Below are 19,262 nucleotides of genomic sequence, written 5' to 3' on the forward strand. Positions count from 1 at the left end.
AATCAAATCAAAAACAACACCAAAACAACATGAAAGAAAAAAGAACCTTTTTCAACGGAGAGAAACCCTTCCCAAGACACCCTTTACTGCTGTTGTGAATGCTGCACTTACATCCATCCCCTGATGCTTCCCCCTTAAACATCCAGCCCAACCATGTTTAAGTGTGGACATGGACTTCCTGTCTTTACTTACGTCATTTGATAGTGGGTGGACCAGCTATGCTGCTGGGTGTGGCCCCCATCATGGGAATCATGGGTTTGCCATTTACAAGATTTGCCATGTATTTCTGTCTCATGTGTGATGAATCCCCTCACATTATTGATCTCTACTTGGTTAGGATGTATCTCTTTTTCTAAGAAGCCTTCTTAAATATATATTCTCTTTGAAAATGGAAACCGTGGAAACTGAACTTTAGGTAAATACATATTAAACATAGTCAGTCAACCATGAACCATTTAACAACACTGTACACATATTTATTTTTAATCATGCAAGGATTTAACTCTGGTTTTCAGAATTTTTGCTGTACTTAAATCGAGTGCCGAGAACTAATGTACAGGAAGGTGCACATAGTCATCAAGATAAAACAAGGACAGCAAGTGAGAAATAATCCAGCTATGTCTTCCTCTTATCTCTCACTGCAATGATAATGTTGCTGTATTGTCTTACATCTTGTTCTACATGACAGACACAAGCCCACTGCCTTTGTAGCACGACTCAAAAAGTAGACACATGTTTGGTTTATTTCCTTTTTCATGTCTTTTTCTGCACGCTCTTGTTACCGTTTAAATATGTTTACACACCTTTCTATATAATTTACTCACACATAATATACTGCATTATTTGTTTAATGGCATCCCTCAGAAGTGTATTCTACTACATCAGGGATTCCCAAAGTGTGGTCTTGGCACCTAGTGCCTGAGCTGTCCTCTAGGGGGTCTTGAAAAAAAAAAAATTATGGTGGTGGTCTAATGGTAAAATTAAATATTTTCTCGGCTCTCAGGGCTCTCAAGTCACGCGCATTGAGCGTGGACTCACGCATCTCGGTCTCCTCCTCCGCCACGCATCCATTTTCTCACGCTGAAAAAAATTCGGCCAATGTTTCAATGAATGGGGGGAATGGGTCCATGATACTCTCCGACACGGTCTCGCAGCGGGGACGGAGCAAAGAAAGAAAAAACACCCCAAACAACCCCCAAAGGTGTCGTGTGGGGGTCGGGGTCGTGGGATGTAGAAAGAAAGTTTGGGGGCCTAAAAGTTTGGGTTAGTGCTACATAATGCCGTTGTATGCATGGTAACAAACCTCTCTGGCATAAAATGAAATCTCTTTTATGGAGGTCATTTTCAAGGACACTGTGACACATTTCTCCATCACTCCATCTTTTAATAAGAGCATGGTAATTATCCACCTTTTAGCCACTGATGGGTTATTATTCATAGAGTTACTCTCCATCCAGCCTACTCTTATTCTGTCTCTTTCTTTTTCTCTCTCTCTCTCTCTCACTCTCTTGTCCTCTCTGAGTCACACTTCAACCACTCTCTTCCCTCTTCATTCCCCCTCTTTCTTTTTAAAATGGTGAAAGCTAAGTATACGTGGTGAAGCCATCTATTCGCTGCAGAAAAATTGCACCATATTTTTGCGTCATCATTATGACAATAGATTCTGCTCAGACATGTTAAAATATTATTTACACCATCATTCTCAAGATTTAGATTTTTTAAAATATGAATGTAATGTGTGTGCTGCTGCACTGTGACGTTCATATGTTACAAGGACATTTGGAGGTCATCCCTTCATTTCATACTTTACTCTTTTCTTGAAAGAAACACACCACGCATCTGCGCATGCACACACACACACACACACACACTTATATATTTTCACATTTTTTCCAAGGTTCAGAGTCGTGGGTATTTTCACTCGTCGAGTGGGATGCATAGTGTTTCCATGGAGATCTATTTTCAGCCACGGACAAAAAAAAGCCAACTGTTAAAATATGCCATCGTGTGCGCTCTGACTGAAAAGAAAAATCCCATTTTCTATCATTCTTTTTACTTATTTGTGTTAATGTCTCTTTCTTGTCTATTTGGACACAGGATGTTAGGAAGGTATGATTTGTCGGAGCTGATTTGAATCTCAGACCCGGCTGTGTTTGAGAGATCAGCGGATTACCAGGCATAAATGATAGAGTAAGAACAGTGGGGAAGAGGAGAGAAGTTCAATGTTCATCCTCATCAAGATTTAAAGACTGGAAATTATGGTTGTAAATAACAATAATTCCGTAATCTAATCGAACAATTTTTCAGTTAATTGACAGCAGTTATAATAATCAGTTATGTCAGATAGTAAGAAATAAATCTCAAATATCTGCTGGTTCTAATGTCCCAAAGTGAACATTTACTCTTACTTCCCTTTTTCTCTATTCATATCATTATATTTCACCAAAATATCTTTAGGTTTTGGGATTGCTCATTTATAGACAATATATTATGAATATGAAAAGTAATAAAGAGCATATTCCGATGCAAAAAAGAGTCCTAGGTCAAGTCTTATTGTTATATTATTACATTGGTGTTGTCCATATGCAAAATGTCATGGTCAGGTTTCTAAAATGATCTAAGAGTAGAGAGGCTCATTAGTCATGAGTCATAGACTTTTCTTGGTCCTGAACTCAGATCTCCAAAGAAGCCCATACTGATTATTTATGTCACTGTCCTTTTCATGATTATCAACCATATTTACAAGTTTTCTTATTGGCATTTAAAATTATATCTATAGCCATCTAATGGCCATAGCCACATATTGCCAAATGTGGTTTATTATTAAGCATGCCTGCTTAATGAGCTGGCATTCAGTGCAAAGTGACTGATACAGATTGATTTGAAGACACACAACCAAATTCATAAAGAAGATTATACTGCAGTTTGCATTTCTGGTACAATAGTCCACAGATTGTTTTAAGTCCATAAGCTGCCGATCTAACATTGAAGTCAATCTAACGTTAATAATGCATCGTCTCTCATCCCATCTTTCAAAGGTAGACTTTCCAAAAGGCTTTTATCATTGAATCTCGATTAGAACGATCACAAGGAGCTTTTGAGAACTACGTCAACCAGTCATTATCATACCCGCAAACTTGTCACCTTTCGGTGAAATTCACCGTTTTGAACTCAAAATAGGTCATCCACGTGAATCGTGGAGATCCGAAGAGTTTTTTTGGGGGGGGGGGGGGTCACCTGGCCCGCTGCCGTTGAGATTGCAGTGAGACGCGGAGAAAAGTGTGAAGTGGTGCTCTTCGCAATAAAACATCTTTGATGGGACGTGTCGCGTCTCGGCCAATCAGCGTTCAGATGTCGACATCGTTTGGGGGTTCAGGTTAGCTTGAATGTTAGCCCGCTACATCTGCTGCTGTCACGCTGCACGGTGTAGCGATGCTAACAAAGTACCCGTACGTCAAACACGATGTGATTTAGCATATTTTTAGTATCGATACTTCATTAAGAGAGCGATCAGAGCGCACGCGCTGCTCCGTGTCGAGCTGTCTGCGCACACTGCGCTGCGCAGCTCACAGCGAGAGAAGTGGCGCAGCTATAGAGACCGACTTCGGCTTAACAAATAAAAAGATGCCAGAAGTGAAATGTTTCAGTCTGTAAAGTTCTGTTCCTCTACAGCTGCTCATCCTGATGAACTGTGTATCATCTGGTCAGAGACTAACGGCCTCATAGTATATAATCAATGCTATGATGGAACCATGTAGTTTCATTCATATCTGGCTGTATTAATACTAATATTACTGTCATTTAAGTGTTGAAAAAGTTGGTAAAAAGTGAACCATACAGATGTTTTATTTATTACTATTATAGATAAATATACCAGTCTCGTATTTATGGTACCATATTGTTTTTATGGTATTGTATTGAATTCTGGTATCGGGTATCATGATATTTATGGCAGGTATGTCATATGTATAGAAGTTATAATATGAGTATCGTGACAAACAGGTAGAGACAGATTCAGGGAAAAGTCCATGAGGACTGTTCAGGCAAAAAAAAGGAAGTTGGTTCATGAATGACTTTAACCATATTATATATAATGACAATGTATATTTGTTATTACTATCATTATTCAAGATTCAAGATTCAAGATTCAAGATGTTTTATTTGTCACATACACACACAGGGTGTGCAGTGAAATGAAAGTGGCAATGCTCAGCAGGAATGTGCAAGGGCAACAAGTACACACTATTTACAAATAAAAAACAACACAATATTTACAGTAAGTGTGTGTGTGTGTGTGTGTGTGTGTGCCTAAGAGGGGCAGTTGTGTGGGTCTATGTGGGGGTCCTGGTGAGGTCAGAGTTCACAATCCTGATGGCCTGAGGAAAGAAACTCCGTCTCAGTCTCTCTGTTCTTGCAGCGTGACTACGGAGGCGCCTGCCTGACCGCAGCAGCTGAAACAGTCTGTTGTTGGGGTGGTGAGGATCCTTCATGATCCTGCCGGCTCTGGTTCTGCACCTCCTGGTGTACAAGTCCTGCAGGGTGGAGAGTGTAGTTCCAATAGTGCGCTCAGCCGAACGCACTACTCTCTGCAGAGCCTTCCTGTCCTGAGCGGAGCAGTTGCCAAACCAGGCTGTGATGCTTCCTGTCAGGACGCTCTCTACAGCTCCAGAGTAGAAGGACTGAAGGATCCTCTGGGAAACTTTAAATTTCCTCAGCTGCCTGAGGTGGTAGAGGCGCTGCCTTGCCTTTCTCACCAGAGTGTCTGTGTTTGTTGACCATGTCAGATCCTCGGTGATGTGGACTCCCAGGTATTTATACCCGCTCACCCTCTCCACAGTAGTCCCGTTAATCCCCAGTGGTGAGTACGTCCTCTGTTGTTGGACCCTCCTAAAGTCCACAATCAGCTCCTTAGTTTGGTGACATTCATGATGAGGCTGTTGTCCTGGCACCAGAGTGACAGATCAGCAACTTCCTCCAGGTAGGCCTTCTCGTCGTTGTCGGAGATCAGGCCCACCACCACTGTGTCATCCGCAAACTTGATGATGGTGTTGAGCTGAACCTGGCCACACAGTCATGTGTGTACAGGGAGTACAGTAGGGGCTGAGGACGCAACCCTGGGGGATCCTGTGTTCAGGGTGAGGGATTTGGAGGTGTGTCTGCCCACCCTGACCACCTGTGGCCTGGCGGTCAGGAAGTCCAGGATCCAAGCACACAGGGGTGTTCAGTCCCAGCTCAATCAGCTTGCCGGCCAGTCTGGAGGGACTATGGTGTTGAAAGCTGAACTATAATCAATGAACAGTAGTCTCACATAGCCCCCTCTGGCTGTCCAGATGAGAGAGTGTGGTGTGCAGTACCTGGGAGACAGCATCATCCGTGGATCTGTTTGGGCGATAAGCAAACTGCAGCGGGTCCATGGAGGAAGGAGGAAGGCGCAGATGTAGTCCTTTATCAGCCTCTCAGCATTTCATGACCACCGAGGTGAGGGCCACGGTCGGTAGTCATTCATACATGCTGGAGAAGCATTCTTGGGCACAGGGACAATAGTGGATCTCTTGAAGCAGGCGGGGACCACGGACTCAGCCAGGAGAGGTTGAATATTGTGGTGAACACTGGAGCTAGCTGGTTAGCACAGGTCTTCAGTACTCGCCCAGATATGCCATCTGGACCTGCAGCTTTCCTGGTGTTCAGCTGAAACAGAGCCCTCCTCACACTGTGCTCGGTCACAGAGAGTGTGTGTTCATCCCCAGCGGTAGAACTCACCTCGGCTACGCTTAACGGTGTTGTTGTTAGTGCGAGCTAGCGCTGTTGTTGCTAGCCTCAAACCGTGCATAAAATGAGTTCAGGTCGTCCGCTAGGGATGCGTCGGCACTCACCATTGCGCGGGGTCTGCTCTGGTAGTTTGTGATAGTCCGTAGCCCCTGCCATAGGCGCCTGGTGTCGCGCTGCTCCATCTGTGATTCCACTCTGTCTCGGTACTTCCTCTTGGCTTCCTTCACCGCCCTCCTCAGTCCATAGACCGCTGCCTTGTACTCGTCCATGTTGCCGGATACAAGACCGGAGTTATAGGCAGCAGTACGGGCGTTCACAGCTTCACGGATGGATCTATCAACCCACGGCTTTTGATTAGGAAAGACCCTAACTTTTACCGTGGGGACGATGGTGTCCGTTAGCGTTGCTATGAGGCTCATTGCTACTTCCGCCTATTATAGGGCTGAGTCAGAGCGTAGGACCTTTTATTCTTAAACTGCTCATTATTTAGATTTGTGGTCAGAACAATAAAATGACTGTAGTTGTGGTTCTAAAAGCTGTGAGGCTTCAAACAACGGAAGCCCAGTATCAAACGGTGTGGCCACAAAAAAAAGGCCAAAAAAGGGATCGGGCTAAAAAGGGCCCCATCCCATTTGTGAATCCCACAGAACCAAACCCACCCCGGGATGGGGTGTAGGAGTAATCACACAAGGTGACTCTCGCCAAACCGTCCCGACCCGTTGGGGAGGTCGGCGATTCATAATCAGACTCGCCGATGAATCGCTCCTCCCGTGTAGGCGGTTCTGAATCCTGTGGGATTCACAAATCCCTGCTCTGCTGCTTTGCTGGAAATCACTTCTACTTATAGACTCTGGTTCGGTGCTCCGTGACGTCACAGCACAGAACCAAAGCGCTTTGATGTCATGTGACTGTTTCCATGGTGACGGACAAGGCCACGGAGATCGAAGGCACTGACAAGTGACTTCCACCAGGAAACCTGTTTATATGTATGTACATGTAGTGTATGTATATAAGTACTTATGCGTGTACATACTTCTGTATATATGTCAGGGGACACAACATGTAACTATCTAGTCTTTCATGGAACAATGTAATTCTCAGGCAGGTTACTGATGCCACAATGGTGCTAAAACGCTCGCGATGAGCATCCGCTAGCTAAACGGCGCTATCCTTAATCAACTGTCTTCTCTTTAACTACTACACACTCAATAACTATCAAAATGTATCACCGCCGAAGCGAGCGAACATAACTTTAATATATATATGGCGCTTGTGAATGTTTCTCACCTGTAAACACCAGGGCTCTCAAGTTTTGAAGACAGGCAAGAGTGACATTTCCATCAGCCCTTAAAATGTCCAGGGTGCCACATATGTATATATGTACTTATGTGTGTGCATATATATGTATGTATAAATGTGTATATATATGAATGTATATATAAATAAATATACTTATATGTATGTGTGTATATATATGTATGTACATGTATATATGTAGTTGTGTGTGTGTATATATATATATACGTGTGTGTGTATTTATGTATGTACATGTGTGTATATATATATATATATATGTATGTATGTATGCAGGCACGTGCACAGATATTTAGGGGGGCAGGTGCTCAAACCAAAAACAAGGGCATCCATCGCCAAATATGTTTTCTGACAGAGTTGAAACATAAGCAGCATTACACTAATTATGCGGTCCTCGACGTGCGTCTCCTCTTGGCAGGATTTGGACAGCTAGCTTACATTTTCCTTATAAATATGAATTATTACATGGCAACAACAGTACAAGCGTTCTGATTGAACAGTATAAGCATTCTGAAAAAAGCCCTGTCAGATATCAAAACACACCTGCTCATACTGAAGGTACTCTATCATATCATCTGTTCAGATACAGATAAAAGGCCACATAGTGTATAATCAATGCTATGATGGCACCATGTAGTTTCATTAATATCTTGCTGTAGGCTCATACTAATATTACTGCCATTTGTTAAGTGTTGAAAAAGTTGGTAAAAAGTGATCCATACAGATGTTTTATGCATTACTGTTATAGATCAATATACCAGTCTCGTATTTATGGTACCATATTGTTTTTATGGTATTGTATCGAGTATCATGATATTTATGGCAGGTATCGGATCATAATCGTGACAACCAGGTAGAGGCAGAACAGACTCAAGGAACAGAGTCATGGCTCAGCAGAGCACGCAAGGCCCAACAAAAGGAAGTTGGTTCATGAATGACTTTAACCATATTATAATGAAAATGTATATTTGTTATTACTATTATTATAGGGCCCGAACACTGACTTAGTCAGAACAGAGGACCTACTGTCCCCCCCTTGTCACCTTTTTTACCCCTCATGAGTTTGCAGGTATGCATTACACTGCACCACCAGTCCCTTATCCCTTACTTCCATCTGTACATTTGGTGTATAGTCTTGGTGATGGACTCTAGCACTAAGACTCCTTTTCAATCACCCCTAATCCTCTGTGAGATTGTTGTGACTCATCTGTGTATCACCACAGTTGTTCTGCCCTCTCTCTGCCTCCTCAAAATCCACTGCCAGAGCATTTAGGTGGGCTGACAGTATTTAGCCTACACGATTTCATAATCTGGCAAATTAATCTTAAACAGCATTGCAATCAGCTACCCAGGACGGAATGATAATGTAGCAGAGGGTTTTCCAAGAAACAATGAGTTGTAATGATTCAAGAGATTGATTACAGCATAGCTCACATCTCAAGGGCGTTTCAGGAGTTGGAACGTTTAACAAGGTTAGATGTCATCTAATACGATCAATAGAGGTACCCATACCATGACAGAAATAGCTAAGAGCATGTTGTTTGTTGTATTTCAATATTAATATGATTGCTGCCATTATACAGAATGGTGCATTTCGTGCTATAACTAATTTCCCTGATTCTGGACGGATTCTAGAAATGTATTGTAGCAGCATAAGTATATGTATTTGTGGTTTTTAAAAGTCTGTGATTACGGAATTGGGTAGAAATATGAGTGAATGTCACGTCTGATGTGCAGCTGACTAACAAATATACGGGATGGGGGGGGGGGGGGTCTACACATGTGGATCGTAAACATATGTACATCTGTGCTTGGGCGTGCATATTTGTGTGTCTGTGTATCTAACCAACTGGAACTGGCTAACGCCTGATTAAATATGAGCTCTGGTTTTACTGTGTGATAGTGCCGGCATGCTAAGCCAGCCTTCTGACACACACCCGTAGCACGTGCAGGCAGTCACGACTCACTCACACACACACACACAAACACACACACACCCACACACACATATGCATGGACACACGTGTTTGTGTGTGACGTGAGGCAGGGTGCTGGTGAGATCAATGGGAGAGCATGCTAGTGCCTCTCAGAGAGACAATTAAAAGAGAATGGCTAATGAGGCTATTTATAGACTGATCTATTTGTAACCAGGGCATTCTCCTATGTAGGAGCTGGGGATTGTTATTTTTTCAGCCTGCCCTCCTTCTGTCCTCTCCTTCTCTTTCTCTGTTGCTCCATATTTATTTTTTCGAGGAGCAAAACGGATTTAGTTTCTCTATTTCCTCGCATTTTTTGCAGTATCTAAACCTTTACTTTTCACATAACTGTCATTCTGTTCCTCTTTCTCCGACATCAGATGCAAATGGATCATCAGTTATTTACCACAGATGTTATTAATAAGTCATCCCACAGTCATTTGCATTTGAATGTGAAAAAGGGTCATGCAGCAGAGACGCTATCAGGTGCAATCCAGGGCCACTCCTGGGAGACCCCAGTGACGCACCATGCATGACATAATGCTGTGCTAATGCATTTGGTTGTGAGGGAGAGAGACAGTGAATACCCATTGTGTGCGCTCAGCAACCAAATAAAGGTACGACACTGAAAAGCAGCCAGATAGAAACCTTTAATGTACCTTCATAAAAATCGGTTATGAATCATTTTAACTGAAGATACAGAGCACACATCTGCTGATAGTAGACTTGATGCTAATTACAAAGCTTTGTGAAGCTTTGATGTAGATATCGATTCAAGTTCATAGTAGTTTCTTACACACCAGGGATGCAGATTCTTATTGTACCTGTTATAAATTTCATTTATAACAGGTACAATAAGAATCTGCATTTATAACAGGTACAATAAGAATCTGCATCACTGGTGTGTAAGAAACTTATTGTACCTGTTATAAATGTGATTTAATATATGAACATTTATTAAAATACAATATACAATAGTTTAGGAAAGTTCTATACCCATTACATGACATTGCAATGCATATTAAATATACAAAAACAACCACAAATATGGTACCTCAGAGCCTTGCTAATTGTGAATTGCAATTGTTCTGACATTTTATAAACTAAATGTTTAAACACCTAAGCAATAATCCATATTATTTTGCTCATGATACTACTGAAAATGAAGAATAATTGTGTAGGCAAGTCTGATGAAATATCCACACAACCACAGCCTCAACCCTAAATTATGTCCATATTTAACATAATGTTCAATAGAATGCAGCACATGCACAAAACATATTGTTGTATGATTCTAAATCATCCACATAGAAAACTATATCAAACTAATAATGTTTTTTTTTTTTTAAAGAACAATTTCACACAACAAGCTACTCAATTATGTTAATGCTCTTTGGATCACAAAGAGGATCTGTTGCTCTTGCCAAAGCACTTCATGTGATGTAACAAACTCTTTCGTCACATTGTTTTAGCAACTGTGTGAGAATATTTTTCTGGACAGTATTCCTGAAGTAAATTGTCCCTCAAGCCAGTATGAAGTTCTTCAGATAAAAGAGCCAAAGCTATTTACATAGAGTATTTCGTGGTGTATGAGGAGGTGTATGAGGTCAAAGCACAAGGCCCTCATCTCTGAGCAGAATTATATAAGGAACTCTGAACTGTGGCCCACCATGACTCAAACTAGTAATTAGAGAGATGGTTGGTGTGCAGTGTGAGACTGAAAAAGAGAGTAAATAAAGAAAGTTAGGACAAAACGATACATTACAAAGCTGAATCAAGATCACAACAATAAGCAATGAAAACTAATATTGTACTGTAAAAAACCGGCAATTGCGTCCGCAGTTTCTTGCTGAGCATTTAAATATTCTTTGGATGTGTGGATACAAATTGGGATAATTGTTTTGGGGATCAAATGTAGAAGCAAAGCAGATAGTTGTTTGTCCTTGTAATTTTAACTCTATAAACAATATAAAACTCACTGCAATACACCAGTAAAAATATCCTTCAAAGACTGATCATCGATATGCTTTGATGTATTGTATTTTCTAACCGGTTCTTTCCTTCTCTTTCTGTGTCTTACATTATCAGGTCTCTCAGGTGACAGAAATGACTTGGACAAGAGAAAAGAAATATATGGTGAAAACCTGATACCTCCAAAGAAGCCAAAAACCTTCCTGCAGCTGGTATGGGAGGCCCTGCAGGACGTCACCCTCATCATTCTGGAGCTCGCTGCCCTGATCTCCCTGGGACTCTCTTTCTACCACCCTCCCGGAGAGAGCATCGGAGAGGGTGAGTGAACATCACTAAACTTGTGACCTCACGGCCTTTAAAATGATCTCTTGCCGTTTGTTTTGAAGTCTTGAGACAGACACACAAGCACAGACACTCGCACACAAACACACACTACACTAGCTATCTCACAAGTATCTCCGCTATTGCAGAGGACAGCAAAGAGCTATACTTGCATTGGCACACTAACATCACTCCCTCTGACATTACAGGCACTCGCTGACACACTTACACCTACATGTACTGTATGCACCCACCATTTAATTGGTTTGTGACCTGCCTCAAGAGACCAAGCGACTCATCGAGCACAAGGATAAATTGTGTGTGTGCGCATATGTGTGTGTATATGTGTGCACGTTATGAATGTGTTAAATGTGCATATGAAAGGTACCGGTAAGGTTAATGAAGGGTTGAGCAGAGAAATAACCTTAAGCCCCAAGTGCCTATACATCAGCCTGTGAGCCGTGAAACAGGAAGCGAAGACCGAGACCATAACGATGTGCTGAGTCAGCAACATCAGTCATTGCTCCCAGTATTATCACAGTAATGGGATTCAGTTACCCCGCTAAAGGGACCGGTCATCATTTTAAGGGGCTTAAAAAGTCTTGTGAAAATAAAAATACCAGATAAAGACGAAAAGGTTATCACCGTCTTACTTGCAGGGGTAGTTTATTTAAAAGAATTTCTGAGTTCATTCATTTTTTAGTTGGTTGGTTAAGATTAAGAGAGACTTAATGAGTGAATAGCTTAATGATTTAGTTAGTCAGCCAAATACTTAGGTTGTAAAATGATTGTGTAAGTGTAAATTGATCTTACTTCATACTTTGCATCTGTTTTTGCACCGTTTCAGCTGCAGTTTAGGAGGCCAGAGAATTCCTTATGCTAATACCTGTGTCCATCTGCAGATACGTAATCAAGCTTCTCCTTTAAATAAAATGAATATACAGGAATTTAAATCAGCACATACACTTTTGCAGATATAAATATATGTGAATAGCAGAGCTATTCAGAAAGATATGAATGTATTCCACTTTAAATCATTCAATTTAGAAAAACATCAAATAAAGAGAGACAGACATAAAGCCGTAGGGATGTAAGGATGTTATGAGTTTTAGAATGGCACTTTAACAAAAGCACAACTCAAATTACACTTACACACATATTTGACATTTCCTAATCAAGCATTTCTGGCAATGATCCCTCAAAGTGAGATATAAAGAGTTGTGACATAGGTGTGTACGGCAAGATAACCTACAGCTGACTATACTGTCTTGCAGAATCATTATTATTATTGTTGCCTGTCTAAAGTAAAGATAGTAAGAAATTAAATCATTAAGGATAAAGACTATAAAATATAAAGCAACAATATTAAACAACCAATAATTACACTTATTTTAGAAAAACACTATCAATCAGAAACCCATACAATTGGATGAACAAAAATGTCTATATATGTGAAAAGCAAATATCACAAGCATACATCTCGCACTGCTGGTTTACTGTTGTGCTTAACAGTCCAGAAATAGAAGGTGGTGGGATGACTTAATTCTCATTTACATATGAAACAGTCTGGCTGCAGTTGAATGAGGAGGCTCTTAATTGTGTCTGTCTAAAACACAACTAAAACGAAAAAGATAGTAATAAAATATTGTCACTCCACATATATACCAACATGGTTTTATAATAAACCTTTGCAGCTGATTGGCTGTTCACTTACATCTCACCCACAACTTATAAAAGTGTCAATCAGCTCCATAAGTCAGTTCAGCCTTTGGGCTTGGGAATTGCGGATTTTGGCACTTAATCAGCACCATGGACAGCTCCAAATGTTCTGCATGATTGTGTGTCTTTGTATGAAAGAGACAAGAGCAGTTTACATGTCTAAATAATTAGAGCTGTGAAATCAGAACCATGGACGGCTACTGCATTCACTTTATTTCTGTTAAGGCACTCCAGTGAAAAAGCAGGACAGTCTAAACTCATCTAATTAGATTGTTAAGAGATATATACTTCACTAATGTACTAATATTTGTTTTTTTCATTTGTTCTAAATGAAATATTTACCCATTAGTAAGAGGATTTATGACATAATTTTTTGGAAGACAGTGAAATGGCCTTACTTGATGAATACTGAACTTTCACTTGTCAAGATCAGGAACTCATTTTCCGTGACAAAACATAAAAAACTGAACAAAAAACTAAACAATTTTATACATACAAGGAATAATATCTAGAACATTATATAAGATCTTGTGATTTTTTTTAGATCAAAATGGAATACAATTTCTTGGATATGTCTCCTTTTTTCCAAAACCTACATAAATGTATGAGCACATGGCAGTTATAAACATAAAGGAGGGTATGTTATGGGAGTGTATACCATATATCCACGACATGAACATCCTACTGATTGGAACCCCTCTGTAGTGCAACAATACGTCCAAGTTGCTTCTTTGAGTTTAGTTCTTGGTTAAATCACACCCTGCATTTATAAAGTCTACAATATGGGGTCTGCTCTAGTTCCCTTGAAAGCTGCAAGTGTTTTATCGTCCAAATCAAATCACTCCACTGGGGGCTTTTGAAGTCGACTAGCCAGAAGTGTAGGGCACAATGGCTCCCCGAGTATTACATGAAGCAGCATGAGGAGGACTAGGAATAGGCCTTGTTTCTTTTCTAAATATACCCCAGTCTGTCAGTTCACAGCCAGTAGACATCAGGACATTACATAGAGAGATTTTAATTCCAACATGTCCCAAATAATAATGAAACAAAATAGGATAACCATAGAATGAACTGTAAACATACTGTATATGAACAATTCTAAATGAACTAAACAAATATGTATTAAGTGTCTAAAAAAGAGTAGGCTGAGGTATACAATTAGTGGATTTGGTTCTTCCCCTTTTGATTTAATTTAGTTTTTAGATACAGTCAATTTTGTTTAGTTGTTTATATTATTTAGGCAGAACAATGTCACACTGCTCACAGTGTGAGTTGATATTACATCCCTTTGTGTATATTCACATATACAAGCATATATACCTGTGTATTAGAAGTGTTCGTTGATATTCGGTGTGTCGACAGAATATTAAAGTCGATATGAAAACACAGTGTGCTTGCAAATGTTTGACATCAATACAACATCTCTTTTCCTTTCTCACCACCGTTACCAAACTTTAGCTTGTGTCGTGGTCGGAGGTGGGGTCGAGGACGAGGGCGAGGCGGATGCCGGCTGGATCGAGGGCGTAGCTATCCTGTTGTCTGTGGTGTGCGTGGTGCTGGTGACGGCCTTCAACGATTGGTCGAAAGAGAAGCAGTTCCGCGGGCTGCAGAGCCGCATCGAGCAGGAGCAGAAATTCCAGGTGGTCCGCGGTAGCCAAGTCATACAGCTGCCAGTGTCGGACATATTGGTAGGGGATATCGCACAGATCAAATACGGTAGGTGGGAAGAGATTGTCAAACTGTGTGTGTGTGTGTGTTAGAGTTTACTCTGTTAATGACATGTAGAAAGTGGAAATTCATTGTTCAAAGAGCTTTTAATACAGTATTGATAAATAGTTGGAAGTTGAAGTGTATCCAGCTTGAGTAGCAGAAGGCTTTAGTCATTCTGAGCTGTTTACACATACCGACGCCCCAAAGCAAACAATATTAAGTCAACTCTGAAGGAGTAGATCTTCAGGCTTGATCCAGTTAGTTCCATGACACCACTAATGTTTCCTACATCTTTACATCTATCTGGAGACATGAAGGTGTAATTTACAATTTTGTGTCTATCACATAATAGATTGCTCATTATTTTGTAGCAGTAAAATGATGTGTGCTAAATCTGTTTGAACTATTTACATTGTTGATTGTTAATATTTAATATCTATCCAGTTGGCCCTTTCTTTAAAACTTTTGTATTGACAATTTTTTTATTTCCACCATCATTTTTATTGAAACATTGTGGAGGTTACAAAAATGTACTTCAGAACATTTAAATAACTTTCGTGTTGTTGGACGTGCCCACTGACTTCCTTAATTGACTCGTCCGTTGTTCTGTGTAAAGTAATTTTCATGGTTTAGTGGCTGGAAATAGAATTCCACCTCGTTTCCAGAGCAGATTAAAATGAAGAAGTCAACCTTAAGCAATTCAATATCTTTAAGCAATGGTAATGTAATGTGAAGAAGTTAATTAGCTACAGACAGACAGTACATAGAGATGCACACATCCTCTCTCAATGGCATCTTCTACCATAAATAAACTACAGTGCTCACAATCTATCTTGCCCTAAATGAGCTAAAATCCAAATCTAATGAATCATTGGATTTATCTGAACTTTTTAATTGTGTAAGCAATATCAATCAATTCCAGAAAATATGAATAAATCCACTGCAGAGAGCAACTCTTCGATCGTAATTGCAGGTGATCTGCTTCCCGCTGATGGAGTGTTGATCCAGGGCAATGACCTGCAGATTGACGAGTCATCACTGACCGGCGAGTCCGACCATGTCAAGAAGTGTGTAGAAAGGGACCCTATGCTGTTGTCCGGTATGTAATCGGAGTCGATAGATGGAACTGCATGTTACTGTCATGGCGTCTGCATGCAATGTTGTGGTGTAAAGGAGAACTGAGAACTATAAATCTCATGATATGGTCTTCTCCACTATTTGGCGGACTGCTAAATTTGAAGTAAGCAACTTGGATTAGTCATTTTTCCATCTTAAATGTACTTTTTTTAATTTTTACAAAAATAGAGATCATTTTGTAATTTATGAATCTCTCAAACACAGGGGGCCGAACTTGCTTTGGTACATCTACTAGTCTAATGTTCCAACCTTTCATTTCCATCCACCGTCTTAAAAGGACTTATCAAAGCAGAAATAGTCACATTTTATGGAATGATAAAGACTTTTTACAATTACTTCAGGCGAATGTTTCATATTGAGGTTTGCCTGACATTACTTATTGTGATTAGGTTTGGTCTACCTGGATCTTTTTTTATACATTGTAAAAACCAAATGGAATGAACAGGAAACAATAGGTGGTTAATTATAATTTAAATATCAATGGAAAAACACCATCTTTATTGGTTTGTTACAGCAGAGACACGAGAATGTGCAGCTTGAAGAACAGAAACGTGGGTTAATCTGATATCGCATCTTAGTATTTCTTTTCTTGTGGCTAATTAGCTGTGGGCATTTTGGCTGTCTCATATTCACCCACATCTACTTGCTCTCCCAAAGGTTAATAACATGTATACTGTGCACATACACACAAATGTAGTGCAGTCTGCACACATTTGCACAGTGACACATTTTTATTTTTATTTTTTATGTGAATAACGGCTAACCAAACATGTCAACTCATTAATTTAATCTAAATTTGTTTTACCTGTAGTGTGACGAAATCAACACAACCATGGCAGGAATACAAATAATTTTTTTTTTTAGCAAACACTCAAATTATATCTAATCTAATATCTAATGTAACACCCTGCTGCGCTCTTACCAGGCACCCATGTGATGGAGGGGTCAGGGCGCATGTTGGTGACTGCTGTTGGTGTCAACTCTCAGACTGGAATCATCATGACCCTGCTGGTGGCCGGCCCAGAGGAAGAGGAGAAGAAACAAAAGAAAGGTAAGAAAGATCATTATATCATTAAATAATCTTTATATTTTCTGCAGCTGCTTCAAGAGTACTGAGGTAATTCGTTTTGTTGTCAGTTTTGCTCAGCAGCGTCCACTTGAAAGAGCTTTGGTCATGTCATTACCGTATGTCCCGTCAGTCTAACTCTGTGCTCTCATTGCATCATATCAGTGTTTAACTGTCCTTGTTATCGAAAGGGCTCTAAACATTAAACTCTCAAATGAACTAATGTCCACCTGTTAAACTCATGTGAACTATCTAAACCTTTTCGAGGTATACGTAGACATTACGCCTCTTTGCTGAATGTGTATAAATAGTGTATGAAATGAGTATTGGCGGTACACTTGTGAGCTGCAGTATCCAGGTTGTGTGGGTTCAAGTGCATTATTGTCCTTACTCTCTATCCATCCAAATTCTCTTCGAAGGAGGGGCAGTGAAAGATGGACATCAGAAAACAGGTAGAGTATCACCTTTCTCTGACCCCTGGGAGTGGTACTTGATCCGTTTGACCTTTAACCCCTTATGACCACCAATAAAACCACCGCTACTAGACATCCCTCTTCTCTAGCTGAGCACCCTTCCCCCAGTTTAATTCCTCACTTAAAAAGAGAAGCCACATTCTCACAACACTGCATCCCTTTAAGTGTTGACAGATGACGCATTTCACAATGCATAATCCTCCTCCCATGTAACGGGCTCTGCACTCATCAAACTAACTAGCTAGCAGTCAACATCAGTCCTGTTTCAAAGACGTATTGAATGCCACAAGTAAACAAAGGCTGTCAGACCCGTCTCATTTCATTTACAAAACAGTGACATGAGAGCGACAGCATTGCAGGTGTACAGCACATGTACCAGCAGTAGAAAGTAAAGGAGACATAATGAGCTTTTGTAAGATGTTTTTTAACATCTTACATATTTACATATACATATTTTAACATCAGTTGTGTTGCCAGTGCCTCTTCGGTCAGGGCTGTAGATTCAATGAGCAGGTATCTCCGTATCGGGCATGCAGAAGATACATGTCTCAATGTTTTAAAGCATTTCCCTTCGGTGCTGATATGTGCTTAGATTTGTACATGAAACAAGGGAACAGTAAAACATGTCTTCCCCTGTGGATACAACTTTTTTCCTCTGATCTGAACACAAACAAATACTATACATGTTTTTCTTTTTTACCTTTATCTTGTGCATTATGCATTAGGTTTAATGAATCTGATCCCAGGTGTCTGATCAGGGAATCACTCAATCTGCCCTCAGTGCTATTAATCGATACACATTCACACAAATTCTCTAAAATTCAATGAAATGTCTTTAGTATTTTTGATCAAATGTATACCTACAAAGTTTCACTGCAAGAGACTTCCTTTAAATTGTCAAAAAATATCTTTCCGTACATTTTGCACTTTAATACTTCAATTATGGCTGGCTTGATTTATAAAGCTTAAAACAATTATTTTAAAGTTGTATTAAGACTGCATAATTATGACTTTATTACCTTTGGCAGCGGAGACTTTTTTCTTATAATTTGAACTCAAATAAACAGGATGCTGTGTCATAAAAGAAATTAGCTGCTTTTTAATTTGATAATAAATCAAGTTTAGAATTGTGATCAAGCTTCCACGCCGGTGTCAGACATTGTGTTGTCGTTCACAATGAACTCTAGACACAGAAACCAAAAGAGCACAGGGAAACAATTATTGACCTTCAATTGAATTTCCCTTTTCCAGGAATCATAGTTTATGTGACTGCTGTCAAAAGACATTAACATATCCTTATGAGATCCTTTCCAGGTTTTAGAAAACTCTAACTCTAACTGCGGGGATTGCGAAGGCAAATATTCCGCACCGTATCATATTTACACAAGCTTATTCCATTCGCCCCGGCAGTTAACTGGTTGGCACATGTATATTTCCCTGGCTGATAAATCAAATCTGTGGTTTTTTAAAAATATCATTTTCAGATTGGCTATGCAACACTTCTTTTAGTTTATTTGCTTTAGATTTTCTGCTCACATTTTAATTTTGTGATGATAACAGATATTACATGAATAACATGGTTTACTTCACATTGCAACAAATATAACAAAAAACAAAAATGACAATGAATGCAGAATAACACTAGTGTTTACTATACATGCTATTACACACAGTACATTCATTATACTGAACCAAATGTTTTTTTAATCCACTTACACTAGGTTTGTCTTTTTTTGTAGATTTTGTTTCACATTTTATGATATTGTTTTTTTCATATAGGTTTTTGTTTAGATTTCATCAATCAAT

General features: G+C 39.8%; 1 protein-coding gene across 2 annotated transcripts in view; it reads left to right on the plus strand.

Moving 5' to 3' along the window:
- atp2b2 (ATPase plasma membrane Ca2+ transporting 2) overlaps positions 1 to 19,262 on the plus strand; it is a 67,410-nt gene that overhangs the window by 12,576 nt on the left and 35,572 nt on the right. For both annotated transcript variants that reach the window (XM_056437703.1, XM_056437704.1), the window contains exons 2-6: positions 11,148 to 11,348; positions 14,529 to 14,786; positions 15,754 to 15,879; positions 16,843 to 16,968; positions 17,403 to 17,435. In XM_056437703.1, the coding sequence (XP_056293678.1) occupies positions 11,148 to 11,348; positions 14,529 to 14,786; positions 15,754 to 15,879; positions 16,843 to 16,968; positions 17,403 to 17,435 (744 nt within the window). The remainder of the gene's footprint in view (positions 1 to 11,147; positions 11,349 to 14,528; positions 14,787 to 15,753; positions 15,880 to 16,842; positions 16,969 to 17,402; positions 17,436 to 19,262) is intronic.

The sequence above is a fragment of the Pseudoliparis swirei genome, chromosome 18 (genome assembly GCF_029220125.1).
Source record: "Pseudoliparis swirei isolate HS2019 ecotype Mariana Trench chromosome 18, NWPU_hadal_v1, whole genome shotgun sequence".
Lineage (NCBI taxonomy): Eukaryota > Metazoa > Chordata > Actinopteri > Perciformes > Liparidae > Pseudoliparis > Pseudoliparis swirei.